At 39.6% G+C, this 18,235-nt stretch overlaps 1 protein-coding gene across 13 annotated transcripts in view; it reads right to left on the bottom strand.

Annotated features, from left to right (window-relative positions):
• LRRC8B (leucine rich repeat containing 8 VRAC subunit B) overlaps positions 1-18,235 on the bottom strand; it is a 102,093-nt gene that overhangs the window by 35,331 nt on the left and 48,527 nt on the right. For all 13 annotated transcript variants that reach the window (XR_003519831.2, XR_003519828.2, XR_003519843.2 and 10 more), the window contains exons 3-4: positions 9,574-9,674; positions 6,131-8,298 (exon numbers count right to left, since the gene is read on the bottom strand). Coding sequence is in view for 1 of the 13 variants with exons in the window: in XM_027592734.2 (XP_027448535.1) it covers positions 6,131-8,272 (2,142 nt within the window). In the remaining 12 variants the exon portion in view is untranslated. The remainder of the gene's footprint in view (positions 1-6,130; positions 8,299-9,573; positions 9,675-18,235) is intronic.

The raw sequence follows: 18,235 nt of genomic DNA, 5'->3' as shown, positions 1-18,235 counted from the left end.
ATTTTATCCTGAAAAGTCTACTAAACCTTTAAAAATAGTTTACCCTGGGGACGCCTGGGTGGCTCAGTTGGTTAAGCATCTGCCTTCGGCTCAGGTCATGATCCCAGGGTCCTAGGATAGAGCCCCGCATCGGCCTCCCTGCTCAGCAGGGAGCCTGCTTCTCCCTCTCCCTGCTGCTCCCCCTCTTTGTATTCTCTCTCTGTCAAATGAATAAATAAAATCTTTAAAAAAAGAATAGTTTACCCAGAAGCTTATAAGAACATCAAAAACATTTTGCCTGGGCCAATACATTTTATAAAAAAATTTTAGATAGCATTTATTTCTTCTCAATTCATTTAACATGCTCTTTCCTAGACAATATAATATACGATCCAAAAAGGAAAAACTCACCCTCATGGACTACTAATTTCTTTTAAAAAAATCAAAAGAAATATTTGCAGACTATCAGGGAGATGACAGACTTCATATGCAGAATGGTTTTTAACAGAATAAACTATAAACGAAACATGCAATAAGCTATTAAATAAACTGGAAAAAAAAAGAGAGAAACTAATGCTACATCCTAGAATTCTCTGGCAACAAAGTTTCTTGAACAAAATGTAGTAGAGTCCCCAGACATCCATGGAGGGATGGTCCCCTTCCTGTATCTATTGCTGACATGTGATAATTAAATACTCCCCTGTTTCCAGAGCTGAGACCTTACTTCAGAATCTGTCTCAATGGCAGATTTCCCTTTTGTTTTTTCTGGCCATTGAACACATCATCTCAGAACACGCTAACCAAATCCATAAAATCCAATCATTTCAGGAAACAAAAATGAATATTTCCATTTCTAAGCAGTGATGTCAAACACAAGCTCCGCCACATAAATGATCTTCAGAAGGGATTTCTACTTCCAGCTACAAGTCTTTGAGTTAATAAAAGAAATGCATTAAATGCACAAATGTAGAAGTTGGAAGACCTAGGTGTAAATTGGAGTGGTTTTTAAGATTTGAGTGTAACTATTGAGTCCTCCCCCCTTTCCTATGCTTCTCCATCACATTCAATACCGTCATAATCCAATTACGCTTTGGCACTGGTATAGAGATGCTGCCTCCTCTCTCCCATCTCCCACGCCCATCCACACACACCACTGCTTCCCGCATCAGAGCACTTGGTTTGACGAATCTGAGATGCAGTAGAGGGAGGGTCAGAGAGGGAGTTGGAGCTCTTGGGTTCCATCCCAGATCCATCGCTAGGAAGCTTCAGACTTCAGGCAAATTGCTCTGAGCATCAGTTTCCATATCAGTAAAATGAGGGCAGTAAGTAGAGCAGAGGTTGGAAAGTTTTTCTCTAAATGCATAGGATAGTAAATATTTTAGGTTTTGTGGGTGAAGAAGCAAAACTGAAAATATTATGTAGGTGTTTATACAACAGGAGAGAAAAAACTTCATACATTTTTAAATGAGGAAATTCAAAACAGAATAACAATTGAGGATGATTTTTTTTGTAATATAGGCCCACGAATGAGAACAATGGAATTTATTCATGGCTACTGAGATTTGAATTTATATGAAATTCATGTGAGACAAATGTTTTCATGTGAGACAAATGTTATTTAAAAAAAAATTCCCTGATCATTAAAAAATTAAAAAAAAACTATTCTTCGGTTGGGGCTGTATACAAATTTAAAAAGCATTCTTAGCTCAGGCTCTGGGTGGGTTTTGGTCCCCAGCTGCAGTTTGCCGACTTGATGGCTCATGGTATTCCTTTTAGATATAAATCTTCATTTTTTGTTTTTAATTTATATTCCTACTTCTAAACCATAATTGATTAAACTTTTTCAAGGGGTTTTATTTCTTGATTGTATTCTCCCAATCCTTGCAAGAAATGGGTTACAATTAGAGCCTCCTTTGAAGGTGTCAGTTCATGCTAAATATCACTTTCAAGCTCAAGTCTGACCCCACCTACTGTCCAATGAACTTAAACCTGAACTTGACTGGCAGACTTCAAGGCATTCTCCATTCTGACCCACCTTCTAAATGCTCTCATCTCTGATTACATCTGGGCATGCCTCTGCACATGACCTCTATCCTTTTACATTTCCCCAACCCCCAGTGTTCTTAGGAACACTCCTCTCAAGAGTTACTATATTAAAAAAAAAAAAAAAAAAAAAAAAAAAAAAGCATCTTGGGCTCCTGGCTGGCTCAATCAGTAGAGCATGTGACTCCTGATCTTGGAGTTGTAAGTTTGAGCCCCACATTGGGTATAAAAATAAAAAAAATAAAAAAATAAAGAGCATCTTGCTCAAATATATTTGGCAAACATTGCATATCATACCTCCCTCTTGGAGAAGCACAATGCATATTCAACTACTAAAGGCTCTGAGGAATCCTGCAGCAAAAAATATGATAAAAAGAAATGTTTAGTGTTTTGTGTGATAACACCTATTACTATCTTGTGGAAGACTCTCTAGCGTGCCCTCTCTGTGAATGTCTGTCATTTGGGGGATGCCCAGTATCTTCGATGTTTGGAGAATTCCCTACTTCATCTTGGTGGGACTCTTGGTGGGAAGCAGAGTCCACTTCCCACTGGAGGAATTGACACCAGATTCTAGTGTTCCCAGATCCTTTACAGCTTGAGTGTGGGGTGGGAGTTCATAAGCTCTGCCAATCAGGTGCTCAAACTTGGACTTTAAATCGGAGCTAGTGTCACAAAGCAGCAGAAACCACGAAGAATTTATTTTGTGGGAGGGCGAGGGCTGCAGTAGCAGAAGTATCCAGTTTTCAGGGTGGGATGGTCAGCGGCAGGGTACCCTCACCATTTTGCTTTTGTGCTATGCTTTTGACATTTTGGTTATCCGACTAATTTTATGCTTGTTTTCCAAGCTTGATTCTGCAGCCTTTCAGTGATAATATGAGAGACACAACATCCTTTCAATAAATGTCTTTTCTACTTAACCACAGAGAGCATTTGTTGACTCCATCCATGAACCTGGTATACTGCCCAACTCTAGAAGAGTATTTTAAAACCTCTCCTTTCAGGAACCTTTACCGACTTTTATTACAAATGGACGAATCAACTCACATTTCTGAGTATGTGCATATCTAAATACTTATGCATCCAATTTGATGTTTTATTTTCTAATTTAAAAAAAAAATATTTTGGCCTACATCATAGAATCTTAGGAATCTCCAAGTTAGAAGGAACCTTGAAACTGAAACATGAATCCCTGATTCCCTTTAACAACACTCCTACCAAGTGGTTGACAATCTATATCTGGACAGTTTAATAAGAAATCACTTCCCCCTTCTCAAAGGTTCAATTTTTTGGGGCGCCTGGGTGGCTCAGTCATTAAGCGTCTGCCTTCGGCTCAGGTCATGATCCCAGGGTCCTGGGATCGAGCCCCGCATTGGGCTCCCTGCTCCGCGGGAAGCCTGCTTCTCCCTCTCCCACTCCCCCTGCTTGTGTTCCCTCTCTCGCTGTGTCTCTCTCTGTCAAATAAATAAATAAAATCTTTAAAAAAAAAAAGGTTCAATTTTTGGACTTTTTGGGAAATATGAGAAATCTTTCCCCTGCTTGTCCTGGTTCTAACACTCATGGTCACTTGCAAGAAGATTTCTATTTAAGTTTTCCAAATATTTAAAGATCAATATTGTGAACTATTCTTTCTCCCTTTCCTCCCCAATACTTCCTATCTTTAGACTAACTGGTCCGCTGGAGAACTTTTCATCTCTCTGGCTGCTATCTCCTGAGTGAGTTCCACTTTCTCCATATCCTGATTAAATAAGTCTCTTCACAGTTCTGATGAGAGTGTTCCTCACCCATTCAAAGGTGTCATGGTCATTGTTATGGCTCTGGGATGCTCGGCAACTGCTGGTTATTAGACTTCTGAGACAACTCAGCCTAAGATATCATTCTATTTTGGCCATAACTGCCTTCAGCATAGGACTTTTCTTTCTTTCCTTTCTTTTCTTTCTTCCTTCCTTCCTTCTTTCTTTCTTTCTTTTTGTAAGATTATTTATTTATTTGTTTGAGACAGACAGAGCACGAGCAGGGGGGAGGAGCAGAAGGAAAGGGAGAAGCAGACTCCCCGTGGAGCAGAGAGCCCAATGCAGGACTCAATCCCAAGACCTCGAGATCATGACCTGAGCGGAAGGCAGACGCCTAACGACTGAGCCACCCAGGCACCCAGTATAGGACTTTTTATGTGCACCAAGTATCTTCCCTTACTCAAGATAAAATGTGTCTGATACTCGTACCTAGTTTCTCTTTTAGATGTGGTCAAGTCAATAAACTTGGTATCAAAAGTACCAGTGGTCTTTTTTTTTTTTTTTAAAGATTTTATTTATTTATTTCACAGAGAGATAGCGAGAGCAGGAACACAAGCAGGGGGAGTGGGAGAGGGAGAAGCAGGCTTCCTACCAAGCAGAGAGCCTGACGTGGGAATCGATCCCAGAACCCTGGGATCATGACCTGAGCCAAAGGCAGATGCTTAATGACTGAGCCACCCAGGCGCCCCCAAAAGTACCAATGGTCTTAAGGTTTTATTATATTAAACGAGAAAAGCACATTAACCTGCTTACACACTTAAATAATTCATGGCCAGCTAACAATTTAATCAGCTGCAACTTTCAAAAATTCATGTAGTGATATAACCACATAACAACTTAGTGGACCCAAAGCCTTTCAAAATAATTATTTGTATTTTTTATTATTGATTTAACAAAGGGAAAAGTATAACCAAATATTAATATTAATGAACGACATGATTAAACAACACTAATGATAAATCTCTAGACATACAGTTTTCAAAGTATGGTCACCACACCAGTAGAATCAGCTTCACCTGGGACTTTTTAGAACTGTCAACTCTTGGATCCCACACCAGACCTACTGAATCAGAAACTCTGAGAGTGGGGTCCAGCAGTCGGTGTTTTAACAAGCCCTTCAGGTAATTCTGATGAACATTGCTAATCTAGATCAACCCTCAAGGAGTTTTACAGCCTCATAATCTTTTAAGACTCTTAAGATTTCTCATTTATCTTAGAATGGGTTCTAGCCTTTTAACATATGAGTTAAGTCTTAGGGTTCTAAAAATCAGCAAGAATTTTGCTCTCCTTCCCCAACTTTCTGGTGTTTTCCCAACAATCCATGGTTTTTGAAAATAATGTCTGGTGATTAATATGTTTATTAGCTAACACCATGCTCATAGTTATATTTAGCATGAAATATGAATTACAAAAAGTCTAGGAGATATTACATTTATGGGGGTGGGGTAGAAGAAAATAGCTCCCATTTTCTACAACAGGAAGATCAATTTTCATTTTTTGGCAGACCTGATTTCTGAAGGATTTTTTTTCCTTCTTATATGGACATTACCATCACTCTCTTGCCCTTTTGGCTAGCATGATTTTTTTTTCTTTTCCCTCCTGCTTCACATTTTAACCTAGGAAACTACTCATTTATTTTTTTTTTTCTTGTTTCAGTGAAGTCAAGTTTTCCTTAACTTGGCTTTACTGTTGCAAATTATGGTTCATTTTTAAAGTATGGATGCTGGAAAAAGCTTCTAAGAAGTCCTAGTGTTGCATTATAGAACCAGGCCTTTCATTTTGAATTGTCTTTCTAGACATGCATGTAGATTTCAAGTCTTTTTTACTGCATCACAAAAAAGATTTATGAATAATTCATGATCCCAGTATTTTTAACAGAAATTTCTTCTCCTAGGACAGATCTGGAAAGCTAAAAACTTTTATGACTTTCTAACTACTTAAGATCTTTCCAAAATAAAAAGTAAGCTCTGTTATAACTAATTAGTTGAAAATACTTCAACTGTGATGTTTATGTAAAAAAATGGGGAAAGAGAATAAAGAGAACATTCATTGAGCAATTACTATGTGCCAGGAACTGTGCCCAGTGCTTATGTATATTTTTCTCATAAAATCTCCATGACGACTTGTAAGTTAGATCAAAAACTGATGCTCAGTGTTTTGCTAATTTACTCACAGGCACGTATCTAGTAAGTGGTAGTCAGGCCAGGCTCAGAGGATACTTCGTAGGACTGAAAGTCATTTTCTTTAACCACATTATACACTGCAACAGCAGCTGCTCAAAAGACTGGTTAAATAGAGGGAAGAATGGATTTACTTACATTGTTGTTGGTCACAGCAAAGTACTGCAAATTACTCAGATACTGGATTTCTTCTGGAATGAAGGTCAGGTGGTTATAGCTTAGATCCAAATAATGTAGTTTGGTGCATAGGAAAAGCTGCAGGGGCAGATTCTCAATATTATTATGGTTCAAAGAGAGCTGCTCTAGATTAGATAGTGCCCCAATCTGGGCAGGAATATAAGCAATGTTATTGTGCCACAACTTTAAGCAGGAAAGATTCTGGAGATGCTGAAAGCTAATGATCTCTTCCACAGTTTTAAGGTTATTTTCTTTAAGATCTAACTCATGCAAATTGTTCAGGCTGAAAATGGAGTGTGGGATGCGTTCCAGGTCACAGCTGATCAGCTCCAGGCTTTTCAGGTTGACCATCTTTTTCAAGTTGTTCAACACAACCAGTTTGCTTCCCTCATTATCGAGGGACAACTTCTGCAGTGAAGGCAGGAGGTCTGTAATGACTTGTGGGATCCGGGAGAGGCTGCTCTTCAAGTAGAGGGTCCTCAGGTTTTTTAAGTCCTGAAAGCCCTCCAACTGCATGGTACTCAACTGCTCAGGGAGAACACAGCCAGACAGATAAAGTTCCTTGAGATTCTTCAGGTGAAATACCCAGCGTGGGATTTTCCCCATTTCGGTAAATTTCAGGCGGAGGATTTTTAAATTCTCCTCCAGAAAGCCCAGCGCCGGATGGTCCACCACTAGGGACGAATGGTACACATGAAGCTCCTTGAGGTTGACCAGCTGTGAGACTGCAGAGGGCAGCTTGACCTCAGGGATGAGCTCCAGGCTGAGCACTTCGATTTCTGTCAGCTCAAAGACATTGTCTGGAAGACCATTTAGCATAAAAAGATGCAGTTCTACCTTGTCCTGGGAATTTTTCACAAGCTTACTTTTCAGTTTCTCAACCGTCCATTCGTTGTTGAGGTTGATCTGTTTCAGTTTGTTCTCACTGACCTCCGACAGGAATATGGAGAAGCGTTTGGAATAGAGAGGATCGTACTGATCGGCCAGATGGAGGATGAAGGCAAAGTCATTCTTGACGTCAGGGATATCGCTGTAGTTGCTTTTCTCTCTCAACGCCTCAAAGGAATATTGCTTCAGAGAACTCCTCAGCATCCACCACAAGCTGTAGGAGGAGGTGAGACCATAAAGTATAACCAAAATCACATAAAACGAAGCCAGGACCTTAAATATTTCTGCCAAGGAGTAGACACACTGGTAGCGCTTGTAGCCTGTAAAAGCTTGCACATTGACCGAACAGTCAATTTCAAGAGTGATGTAGGTTAGAAAATACGGAACGTAAGTTATGATGAGGACAAACAAAATGACCTTCACGATGATTTGCTTCAGATACACTCTATAAATGATGTCCTTCTGCTCCACATGCAGGCGGAACCTTTTCACTTTTTCAAAGATGGCTTTGGCCTGTTCGCCCTCCTTCTTGTCCAGGACACTAGAAGTGGGGCTTTCGATGCCAGCTGACTCCAAGCCAGGCTGTGGGTAGGGCAATGACTGCTTGCTGGAATCAACATCGGCTGAACACCCTGAGGACGAAAGCAGAACCTTGGATTTGGAGAGTGTCAGGGGCCTCACTGATTGCTCGGCCACCGTTTCAGACAGGGCACGGGTGGTCCACGGAGAATCGAAGCACTTGTGAAGGATGGCCACAAAATGCTCGAGCCTGGAACTGGTACTGGGGTAGTGAAGCCAAAAGTTGCTGCAGGCTGCAAAGATGAGTGTGTGCAGGAGCACCAGGTAGGGGAAGAACTTGGCGAACCAATGGAGCTGCTTCTCGTAACAGACGGCGTCGATGTAGGAGTACTGCTGTCGGTGGAGGTCATTCTGGATTCTGAGGGGGAGCGGAAGCGGGGTCCCGGGATCAGAGGAGGACGTGTTGGCGCTGGCTTTCAGGAGGTCCCAAGGCACGGCACAGTGATTGTCAAATTCCACCTTACATGGAAGACAGCACAGAACCCTGCTCTGTGTGAGCTGGAGAGCTCCAGCCAGCACGGCCACCAGCAGCATGATCAGGGTGATGTAATACCAGAAGACATCCCACCATGGTTTTAGGATGTGATAAGATGACTGGGCGTCTGCTAGACATTTCAGCTCTGTTAGTGTAATCATGATTTTCCCTTGTAGGAGTACAGGAACTGGAAGAAGAAAAGAAAAGAAAAGCCACTGAAGCAAGTATCCAAAACTCTAATGGCTTGTCCTACCCAGGTAGGATTTAGCTTGGGGACAGAACCTGGGAAGCAGGGCTGATCAGAGGATACAAAGGTCTTCTGGTTTCATGTGAAAACTTTGGCCATCCCAGCTGTGCACTTTAAAGTCCTTCAGGTAAGAGATCATTTGGTGGTCGCCAGACTGGAACTATAAAGGTATTTGGGGCAGATTGTGAAGCAACTATCTAGTTTCCTCCTGGATCTTGACTCTCTGCCAAGCTATTAAAAACCAGAAGCCATGTTTTCTTCAATCAACCTTAGGAAAACTTACTCTTATGCTACTTATTTCTTATAGCCATATTTCATACCTTCCAAACGGTCTGAATAAGGTCTTTTCCATATCCTACCCCTTGTCTGGAGCATTAGTTGCAGCTTAGGATTTGTGTTTCAACCACTATGGGGAACCTCTTCTGAGCAAGCACTGCTTTATATAATTATCCCTTAGGATTAGAGGGATCTACCAGTTCTATGTTCAAAACAAACTGTGAGTTAATGCATTATCTCCTCTCCCCTCAAGCTCCTGATTTCTAACTTAAGTTCACGTCCAACTCAGAGTATTTAAAAGCTGACAAAACAACAGTAGTGGCTTAAAAGGGGATAGGGAAGAAAAACCCAGTTAGAACATGCTACTACGGGGACTCTCTCTCATGATTACTGTTTTGATGGCAAAGTACTAATAGGATAAACGATTAAGGGTATACTCTATTATTAAATTATTTTTGCCTTCAGAGAAAACAGATTTTGCATTTTTTCATATTAAAAAGTATTCAGACAGTGCTCCTTACAGCAATGATTTATGTAATGTTCAACCTTAGATACATCAATTGTTTAAAAAATAGCTAATTAGTAAAATCCAGACCACCTATAAGGTGGCACAGAGTAAGACAAATAAAAGGAAATATTTGGATCTAATAACATATCTGGTAAGAAAAAAAAATCACAGTAGCATCATCTTTTAATGGATAAAGAGAATGAGCCAGATCATCTCTAAGGGCTCTGCCAGCTCATAGTTTATGGCTGTATTTGTCCTCTTAAAGGTCCTGAGAGTTAAATTCATTTAAGACATACAACTGAAATTGCAGAAGAATGTAAACACAAATGGCCCCAACCATGAAGGGTATTTGACAAAGAGCGAATATTTATTCAACAAAGAACACAACTCAACATTGACCAAAATAATGTACTTTAAATATTTATACTTACTGGATGAAAAAAATGAATCCAATAAGTTGACTGTGCTTCAATCAGGAGGCCGACACCTTTTGAAATTTCTTAGACACACCATCTCTGTGTTTGTCTTCATTCTATGAGAAAGCATAGATATCTTATAATAGCTGCAGTATTTCAAACAAAAAAGGAGATACTGTCTTCAGAGACCCTCTCTGTCATAAGACACGATACAGCAAATAGATTTTCATAGATCAGTTTACTTTTCACACTGGAGGACATTTTGGCAAAGCTATAAATAAGGACCCCACCCATGTATGAGATCATACTCAGCCCCTGAACTCCCTTAAATTACAGAGAAGTTTCTATAGAAACCTAGATGTTAATATATTTAAAAATGCCATATTTACAACACTTAGATGAACATTTAGCTTTTCCAAGCAGCCTACATATGTTAATTTCTCTCATTCAGTCCTCATATACAGTTGGTCTTATTTGCATTTATCAGATGGCCTGTCAAATCATGTAATTTCTGCATCCTAATTTAAAGCCACACATCTCTCCAAATAAGAAGACTCAGTGGTCTTCAAATTTAGCCTACTGATTTCAATAGAAATAGTCACAAGTTAATAACTTTTGAAGACACAGCTCAGAAATATGGCTGAAGTTCTCTGAAATTATGATATTATTAAATGTAGCTACACTTTCTATTAGCTTTTTTTTTTAACTTGGAGGTTAATTAAGTGCTATTCTTAGCATCTAATTCAAACAATCACTTGTAATAATTTAAACTGCATATATATCGATCAGTTTGAAATATGGGACCATTCTAAAATATACAAAAATTTTAAGTTGGTATGGAAATTGTATTTTTTTAGTGCCTATGGTGCCTCTGAAAAGTTGCTGGGAATGTTTATATATTTGCCCTGAAGATACAATCCTTTTTTGGTTTATTAAGTACTTGAAATCCAGCTCAGCGTACCAACCCCAAATTGTATTTAAGATATTTTTAGTAATTCTCTTGTGACCTTGTCATTTTCAAAGATCAAAAAGTTGGGCATGTCTGAAATTTACTTAGGATTTACCAAACCATGTGCAATAAAGCCTGCTTGATAACTACTATCCAGTACCAAATTATTTTGTAGGCCAGAAAACACAGTTAGTATGACAATCCAGCTGTGTACTAATTCATACTTAGATAGCACCACTAGAATATGAGTTTCTCAATCACAATTCATTTTTAGAAGTCTTCTAACATATGATACACAACTGCACTTATGTGCAGCAAGTATGATAAAGATATGTGAGGTGTGAAACATTTTACATATTCTTCCATTGCATTGCATCTATAATGTATCAGGAAAGAATTTATTGTATAACTCCAGATTGCTACTCACCCATCCTGATACCTCTTGTACAACACATTTTCTTTTAAATATTGCAAACACATTTTCTACTTTAAACACAGTATTTCTATGAAAGAAGAGAGTCACAAACCACCAACTATAGTAATATTTTAAAATAATAATAGGAGAAACTATTATAACTAACCTGTTAAGAGAATCACAGCTCACTATAGGTTTACCATATTTATACTAACTGAAAATGATTTGTAAAGAACTTTTCCTGTTTACCTTTTTAAGAATTATGAACTTTCCCTCCAATCACCTAATTTAATTTTCCATTGAGGAATTCCTTGTCAATAAGAGAGCAAATAAAAATGTACTATTTATAAGCTGATATCTGTTTTCCTACTTTCAAAGCACTTTCATTTATATTAATTTGTTTCATATAATAAGCCGTTAGATAAATATTATTATTCTTCATATTTTAAAACATGGAAAATAAAGCAGGCCCAAAGGAGTTAGCCTGTCCAAGGTGACAAAACTGTCAAGAAATAGTTCCAATTAGAACCTACGTCCTCTGACTCAAATTTCAAACCTTGTCCACGGCAGACCATGCTGTCTCATTTAAATCCAATTAACTATGCCACTCAGTTCTTTCAAAGGCTAAAGAAAAAGCTGAATATTTCTTTTTCCCAACTGCAGTAGACTAAATACTTTGTCCCCCTAAAACAGATATGTTGAAATCCTAACTCCCAATGTGATACTGCTAGGAGGTGGAGCCTCAGATCATGAAGTTGGAGCCCTCATGAATGGTATTAGTACCCTTATAAAAGGGATTCCAGAGGGCTCACTTGCCTCTTCCACCAGGTGAGGATACAGCAAGAAGGCGGCTGTCTATAAACTAGGAAGTGAGCTCTCATTAGAATCTGCCCATGCCTTGATCTTGAACTACCCAGCCTCCAGGCACTGTGAGAAATAAATGTCTGCTATTTAAGTCACCCAGTCTGTAGTAACTTGTTAAAGCAGCCTGAACAGACTAAGACATCAGCTATTCCCAACAACTGCATTGTAACTGGGTTCTATTTTAATCTTTTGAAAAACAAGGATGCAAATATACAGTTTTCTACCATGTCCCCTGTAACATACTATATAATCTACTTTCCCAGCTAAACTTTTTCTACCAAACATTTGCCACTGAACTGAGACTTCACATATAAATACATAGCATCCGGATTTAATGATGTATGAAAAATCTCAAGCATTCCTATATATGAAATGATGTTAATTTTTCTAATCAAAGTGTTTAATTCAAAAGCTAGAGCATAGCTGTTCTTTGTCATTACAAAATTTAATACTGTTTGTGTGTCTAAGAAATTTTTTCCAGACTATATTTTTGCAAACAATGAGGATTCAATCTAAATCAGATCTCTATTTCTAATATACAAATGCACTACTAAATCAGTTCAAAGAAATCATGTTAAGAGTAAAGGATTTTATGATCCTAATCCCATTCCTTTAGCTTTTAAACCTCATTAAAAAATCATAAAAGCTTTTCAAAGCACATGAATTCATTTGACAATCTCACCCCAAAGACTCTCGGACTGAAACAAGAACACTCAAGTTAGGCATCTTTACTTCCCACTAGTCCCTATTTTACTTTGAAAGCATTTCCAAAATAACCAGTGAAAAAACAAACAAATGATGATCAGATGGTATTTAGAGTCATTCTATGCAGAGAACTGGACACTACTTCAAAGATCTCTGTCTCTGACCTCAGGCAGGGATATAACCAAACAATTCAAAAAGGAGTTTCTCTACACTGTCACTGCAAATTGATTTAGAAATTGCCTTATAGCCCTTCAAAATGTTTAGTACCACTTCTCGTCAAAAGATGTTTCTTGGGCCTAACATATATCCAACTGAAGTTTAAATTCACCTCTTTGAGTTCTCTCTGGGAAACAGTGCATCAGTATCGTTGATTAATTTGCTCCTTTTCTTCAGACTAAATTACCCCTTGAGCCATTCTTCAGAGATGTGATGATAATCATTCAGCATTTCTCAAGAACTTAAATGATCACTAGCAAGACACTTGGTATGCCAGTTTATGTCCTTTACCAATTGTTTCAGATCTTGTCAATATAGCGACTTCCAAATAATAAACATCCTTCCCAAATTTAGTCGTAGTTTTAAGACTTCCTAGAAGGGAACTAAGATTTATACAGTAAAGTGTTTCAGTAACATTAATGTTCATAAAAAATCACTGGAGAGCTTATTAAAACACAAAGTGCTAGGTCCCACCCTCAGAGTTTCTGATTCATTAGGTCTGAAATAGGCCCCAGGAATGTGCACTTCTAACAAACTTTCTAGTTAATGTTGATGCTGCTGGTGTAGAGACCATTTCTGAGAATCTAAGACAGTGGTTCTCAACTTTGGTTTCCATTAGAACAACCTGGAGTGCTTTTAAAAAAAACCCCTCAAATCCAGGCCCTATTCCTATAATTGATCAAGCAATTTAACCCGTCTAGCTTAGACCAGTACTTTTTTTTTCCCCCCTCCAAAACTCCCCCCGGAGGAGAAAGCTCACAAGACAGAATGGCAATAAAATATCTGGGGAAAGTGCCAACCTTTTAAATCTCCCTGAAAGTTTCACTAGATGTCTAGAGTGCTGCCCCTCTCCACAGACTACCAGTAACAGCGACCACCTGTTCCGTGAGCCCTTCAGAGACCCGAGACCCAGGTGTGTGAGGCAGCAGAACAGGGAGTCCCTGAGCTGTAGGGGTTTGTAGGGTGGACTTGAGGAGGAATCAGAGACAACAGAGCCCAGCTGAATCAATCATGTGGGCTGAAGTAATGAGGGAAAATTTTGCAACACGTTTGAAACGAAAGCAATGAATGAAATACTCACTGTAAATGAAAATTCAACACCACCTAGCAACAGCATCTAGAGGGGTCCATGGAGAAGCAGGAGTCAAATGGATTCAGATATTGAGTTTATGGTGTTATATAGTATCTTCCACAGTTCCTAGCACATGGTGTGCAACAAATATTTGTACAGTAAATAATTGAGCATATCAGAGTGCAGAAAGAAGTACAGTCAGATGTTAGGCAGGGTGTAGCTAAGGTCATAGGCCTTTCCTGGGAGAGGCCAGCACTAAGCTGCATGTAGATGGGAAGGATTCGGGCTATTCTGCATATTCTCAATATTAACGGCTTAAAAAAACAATAGGGTTCTATTTCTCATGATTTACTTCATGGGATCGACTGGTGCAAGAGTGGCTGGAATGTCCAGAACGCCCTCATTCTTCAGGCTGGTGGCTGGAGCTGGCTGCTGGCTGGCTCTTCCAGTGTGACTTCTCATGGCTCTTCGAGGGTCCTCACATTGTAGTTGGGTTCTAAGACGGTGCCTTCCAAGCACAAAGGTGAAAACTGCAGTTCTTGTATGGCCCAGCCCTCAAAGTTACACAGTGTCACGTCCACCACATTTTATCAGTCAAAGGAGTCACACAGCCAGCCTGGATTCCAGACGACAGAGGAGCGGAAACGTGACTTCTCAATGGGAGGACTGGTAACAGATATACAGCCCGGCTTAACTTACCCTGCTCTTCCTGCCCCCAAATGATTTCTACTCCTTCCTCCTACATGCAAAGCAACACTCACCTTCCAAGCCCCTAAAAATTTCATCTGACTATGGCATCAAGTTCAGGCTTGAAGTCCAGGATCTTGTCATCTAAATTAGGTCTAGGAGGCTGTGGGACAGCATTCTTAAGGTCCTTAGAAGCCCTGTTATCTAGCAGAGAAGGTCCAGGAGGCATGGCCTTACATCTTTCTGAAGTCATAATACAGGGTCTTACAGCAAGGCCCTGGGTTTGTTTGCACCGTGAGATTAAGTTTTACTGGCAGTAGTGCTCTGGATCTGATCTTTCGACCTGAGGCCATTTCTTACTTTGACTACCTTTTGCTGGGTGGAAAAGCTGGGAATGAAGAACAGTTTTATTTACAACCCTAGACAATTCTGGGTGGGAAATATATCCTCTCAAGTCTGTTTAAAATCTGAACAGTCTCTTCTTTAATTCATCTCTCTCTTGCAATACTTTGGTCGTGGTTAAAAAAAGTCAGTTGGCACTTCCAGTATTTTTTTTTTTTTTTAAGTAGGCTCCATGCCCAGCATGGAGCTCAACACAGGGCTTGAACTCATGACCCTGAGATCAAGACCTGAGCTGAGATCAAGAGTTGGATGCTTAACCAACTGAACCACCCAGGCGCTCTGGCACTTCTGATATTCTGCTGGAAAATCTCCTAAGCTAGATACACAAATCCATTAGGTTCATTTCCCATCTTCCATGTTGCTGGGGGTGTCAGTCTGGTCAGTTTTTCTGTCAGTATGCAACAAGGGTACTGTTTTATACTCCCCAATAGCAATTTCCTCACTGCCCTTCCAGCCACGATGAAAGTTGTCTTACTTCCCTTGAGACCTTCGTTGTTCCCTGGTCTCAAAGCCAATGCCAAATGTTTCCTTATGGCAGCACCTCACTTCTGGGTACCAATTTTTGTTTTAGTTCTTTATTGCCATGCAAAAAAACCATTCCAAAGCTTAGTGGTTAAAACAACCATTTGTCATTTCTCATGAATCTGTGGGATGATGAGGCAGATCTGTTTCACATGCTGTTGTCTGGAATGTTGGGATGGCTGGAAGGTCTAGAATGCCTCAGTCACAGGACTGGCATTCGGGCTGTCTGCTGGTCTTGCAGCTCAGTTTAGGCTAATGAGCAGGGGCCCTGCCACTTCTCCACATTCATGGCTGGTTAGGCTTTCCCCCGGCAAGGTGGCTAAGCTCTAAGGAACACTGCAAGCACAGAATAGCAGAAGCTACAAATCTCTTTAATGTCCAGCCTTACAAAGTACTCTACACAACTTCTGCCAGACTCGAGGGTTCAAAAAAGGTAACCGGGGCTGGTCCAGATTTTGAAAGGGAAGGGAAACAGACTCCAACTAGAAAAATCACAAAGTATTTATAGCCATCTTTAATTCACCGTAGGAACTCAAGAACATTGAAGTAGTAGATACTACCATAGAAATGAATTCGTTCTTTGAGAGAAAGAATCAGTGATTGAAGAACAGAATCTCTCCCCTGGATAATATATCACATGAAGAAGAACTCTTAGACCAGAAAGAGCAAAGGGGGAGAGAGAAGCAGGGTCAATGAGATAAAGGAGAAGCACAGTGTTTCTGGAACGGAAATCAGTTGCAAGGGAAGAGTATGACATCATGGTCAATAACACAGAGAAACTAAAGGAGAGAAGTGGTGTGTAACTACCATTCAGCAGTTTCTTAGCCAGAGCCATCCAGAGGTAATGGGTTTCCAAAACAATCATAAATAATATTCTAAATATTAGGAAAATTAATCATCTGAAGCCCCAGAATACAGTTACTGAATATGACAATTAACAGCACAGGAATAACTCTAGAAATCCTAATTAATACTAATAATCTGAGTTATTCTGAACTTTAAAAAAAAACAAACATTGCTCTACTTTTCCTTATTTCTGACAGTTATGGAACACATGATTTATTTAATGCAGATGGTAACTGTCTTTCTAGGAAAAGGCTTCTCAGTTCTTTGAGGCATTTAGTAAGCTACTGAATTGTCTAGAATACATTTAAAATGAAGGAAGTTGCAGTCACATTATAATATTAACACTGGCACATAAGCTACCAGTGGCTACATAATTCTTAGAATATGTAAGCAGAAGGCAACCTTGGACCCTCTCCACCATCTTCATTGTTTATAAAAATGTTTTCTTGACTTGCCCTCCCACCATCCACAGTAAGCACACCATCAAGTAGATCCAAACTCAGTTCCTGTGTTTGTGAATCTACATGTCCTCCTTTTAAATGTCTGGCTGATAGCAGAGATCATTATTCCATTTGCTTCTCCCACTTCTCCCATAGGTGACCTACCTTTTACAGGAGCAGAATTATATGGGCTATCTAATCTAGGAAGAAACCATGGCGATTAGACTCTAACTCTACAAGTAAGAAAACTAAAGTGTAGAGATGTTTAAGTTACTTCTCTAGGGCATGGAATTATGGGCAAATTTCCTAATTTGAAAAGAACTGGGAAGTTGATAGCATTGATTCTGGCCACCTAGCCTAATTAATAATAGGCCTTCTTAATGAAATAAACAGTTTTGAAACATGAATTTGCGAATGTAGTCCAGAATATTTCTATATTACAATTTTTAAACTATAAACATAAATCAAAATGAGATTTTTTTTTTTAGCTTTGGGACAAACCAGTGTACTCTAGAAATACTAAAAATATGGTTAAGCCACTCGTCTTAACCTTTCTCTAAAGTTACCATTTAAATACACTCAATTAGGGAGGCTAGGACTACAAAGGCATACCGAGGCAATATGACACCTTGTTTCTACTTTCATGGGATTTACAATCCTATTGTAGAGAGAAGACATGCATAGTTGAAAGGATCAGTATGCCATGCTGTCACAAGGGCCAAATGGGTGGCATGATGGCTAAACCTAATAAGTATTACATTTGATTCTATACAAAGAAAATACCCCAAGAGAATGCATGGAGCATCCCTGACCAGTAGCACTTCTCAAAGAGAGGTCAGGATTTTAGTCTGTAGGATAACTACCACACATCTGGTGGAGGTCAAAGTGTTCAGAAAATACAGATGTGCAAGACAGAAAGATCCTTGCTCTCAGGGACCTTACTGAGGAAGAAGGAAAGAGAGAAAACCAAATATATAAACATGATAAAATCAGAAATGCCATGAAGAACATAGAGCTCCTTTAGATTGGACAGTTAGGGAAAGCCTCTTTAGATCTGAACAGAGTCAGACATGCAATGATATTGGGGAAGCTCATTCCAAGTAGAAGGAGCAAGAAGCTTAAAATAGGTGCAGATCAGAAGGGAGGCCACTCAGCTGGGATGTTAGGAGCCTGGGGAAAGCAGAAGAATGAGAGGGCCTGCAGGCCAATATACAGAGTTTGGATAATAAATAGTTCAGGAGGAATGGAAAAGCCACTGAAGAGCCATAAGTAGAGAAGCAGCTGATCTGTTATTAGTTTTTTTTTTTTTAATTTATTTTTTAGAGAGAGGAGGGGAGGGGCAGAGGGAGAGAGAGAGAGAAACTTAAGCAGACTCCACACAGAGTGTGGAGGTCAATACGGGGTGCATAGGCCCATGCCGGGCTCTGTCTCATAACCGTGAGATCAAAACCTGAGCCAAAACCAAGAGCTGGATGCTTAACCGACTGCACCACCCAGGCACCCCTGATACTAGCTTTTAAAAATTCATAGTCAATTCAGTGAATCAGCAGGGATATGTG

This window comes from Zalophus californianus, chromosome 4 (genome assembly GCF_009762305.2).
Source record: "Zalophus californianus isolate mZalCal1 chromosome 4, mZalCal1.pri.v2, whole genome shotgun sequence".
Taxonomy (NCBI): Eukaryota; Metazoa; Chordata; class Mammalia; order Carnivora; family Otariidae; genus Zalophus; species Zalophus californianus.
Note: the sequence above shows the minus strand (reverse complement) of the source record. Positions and strands in the feature narration are given on the sequence as shown.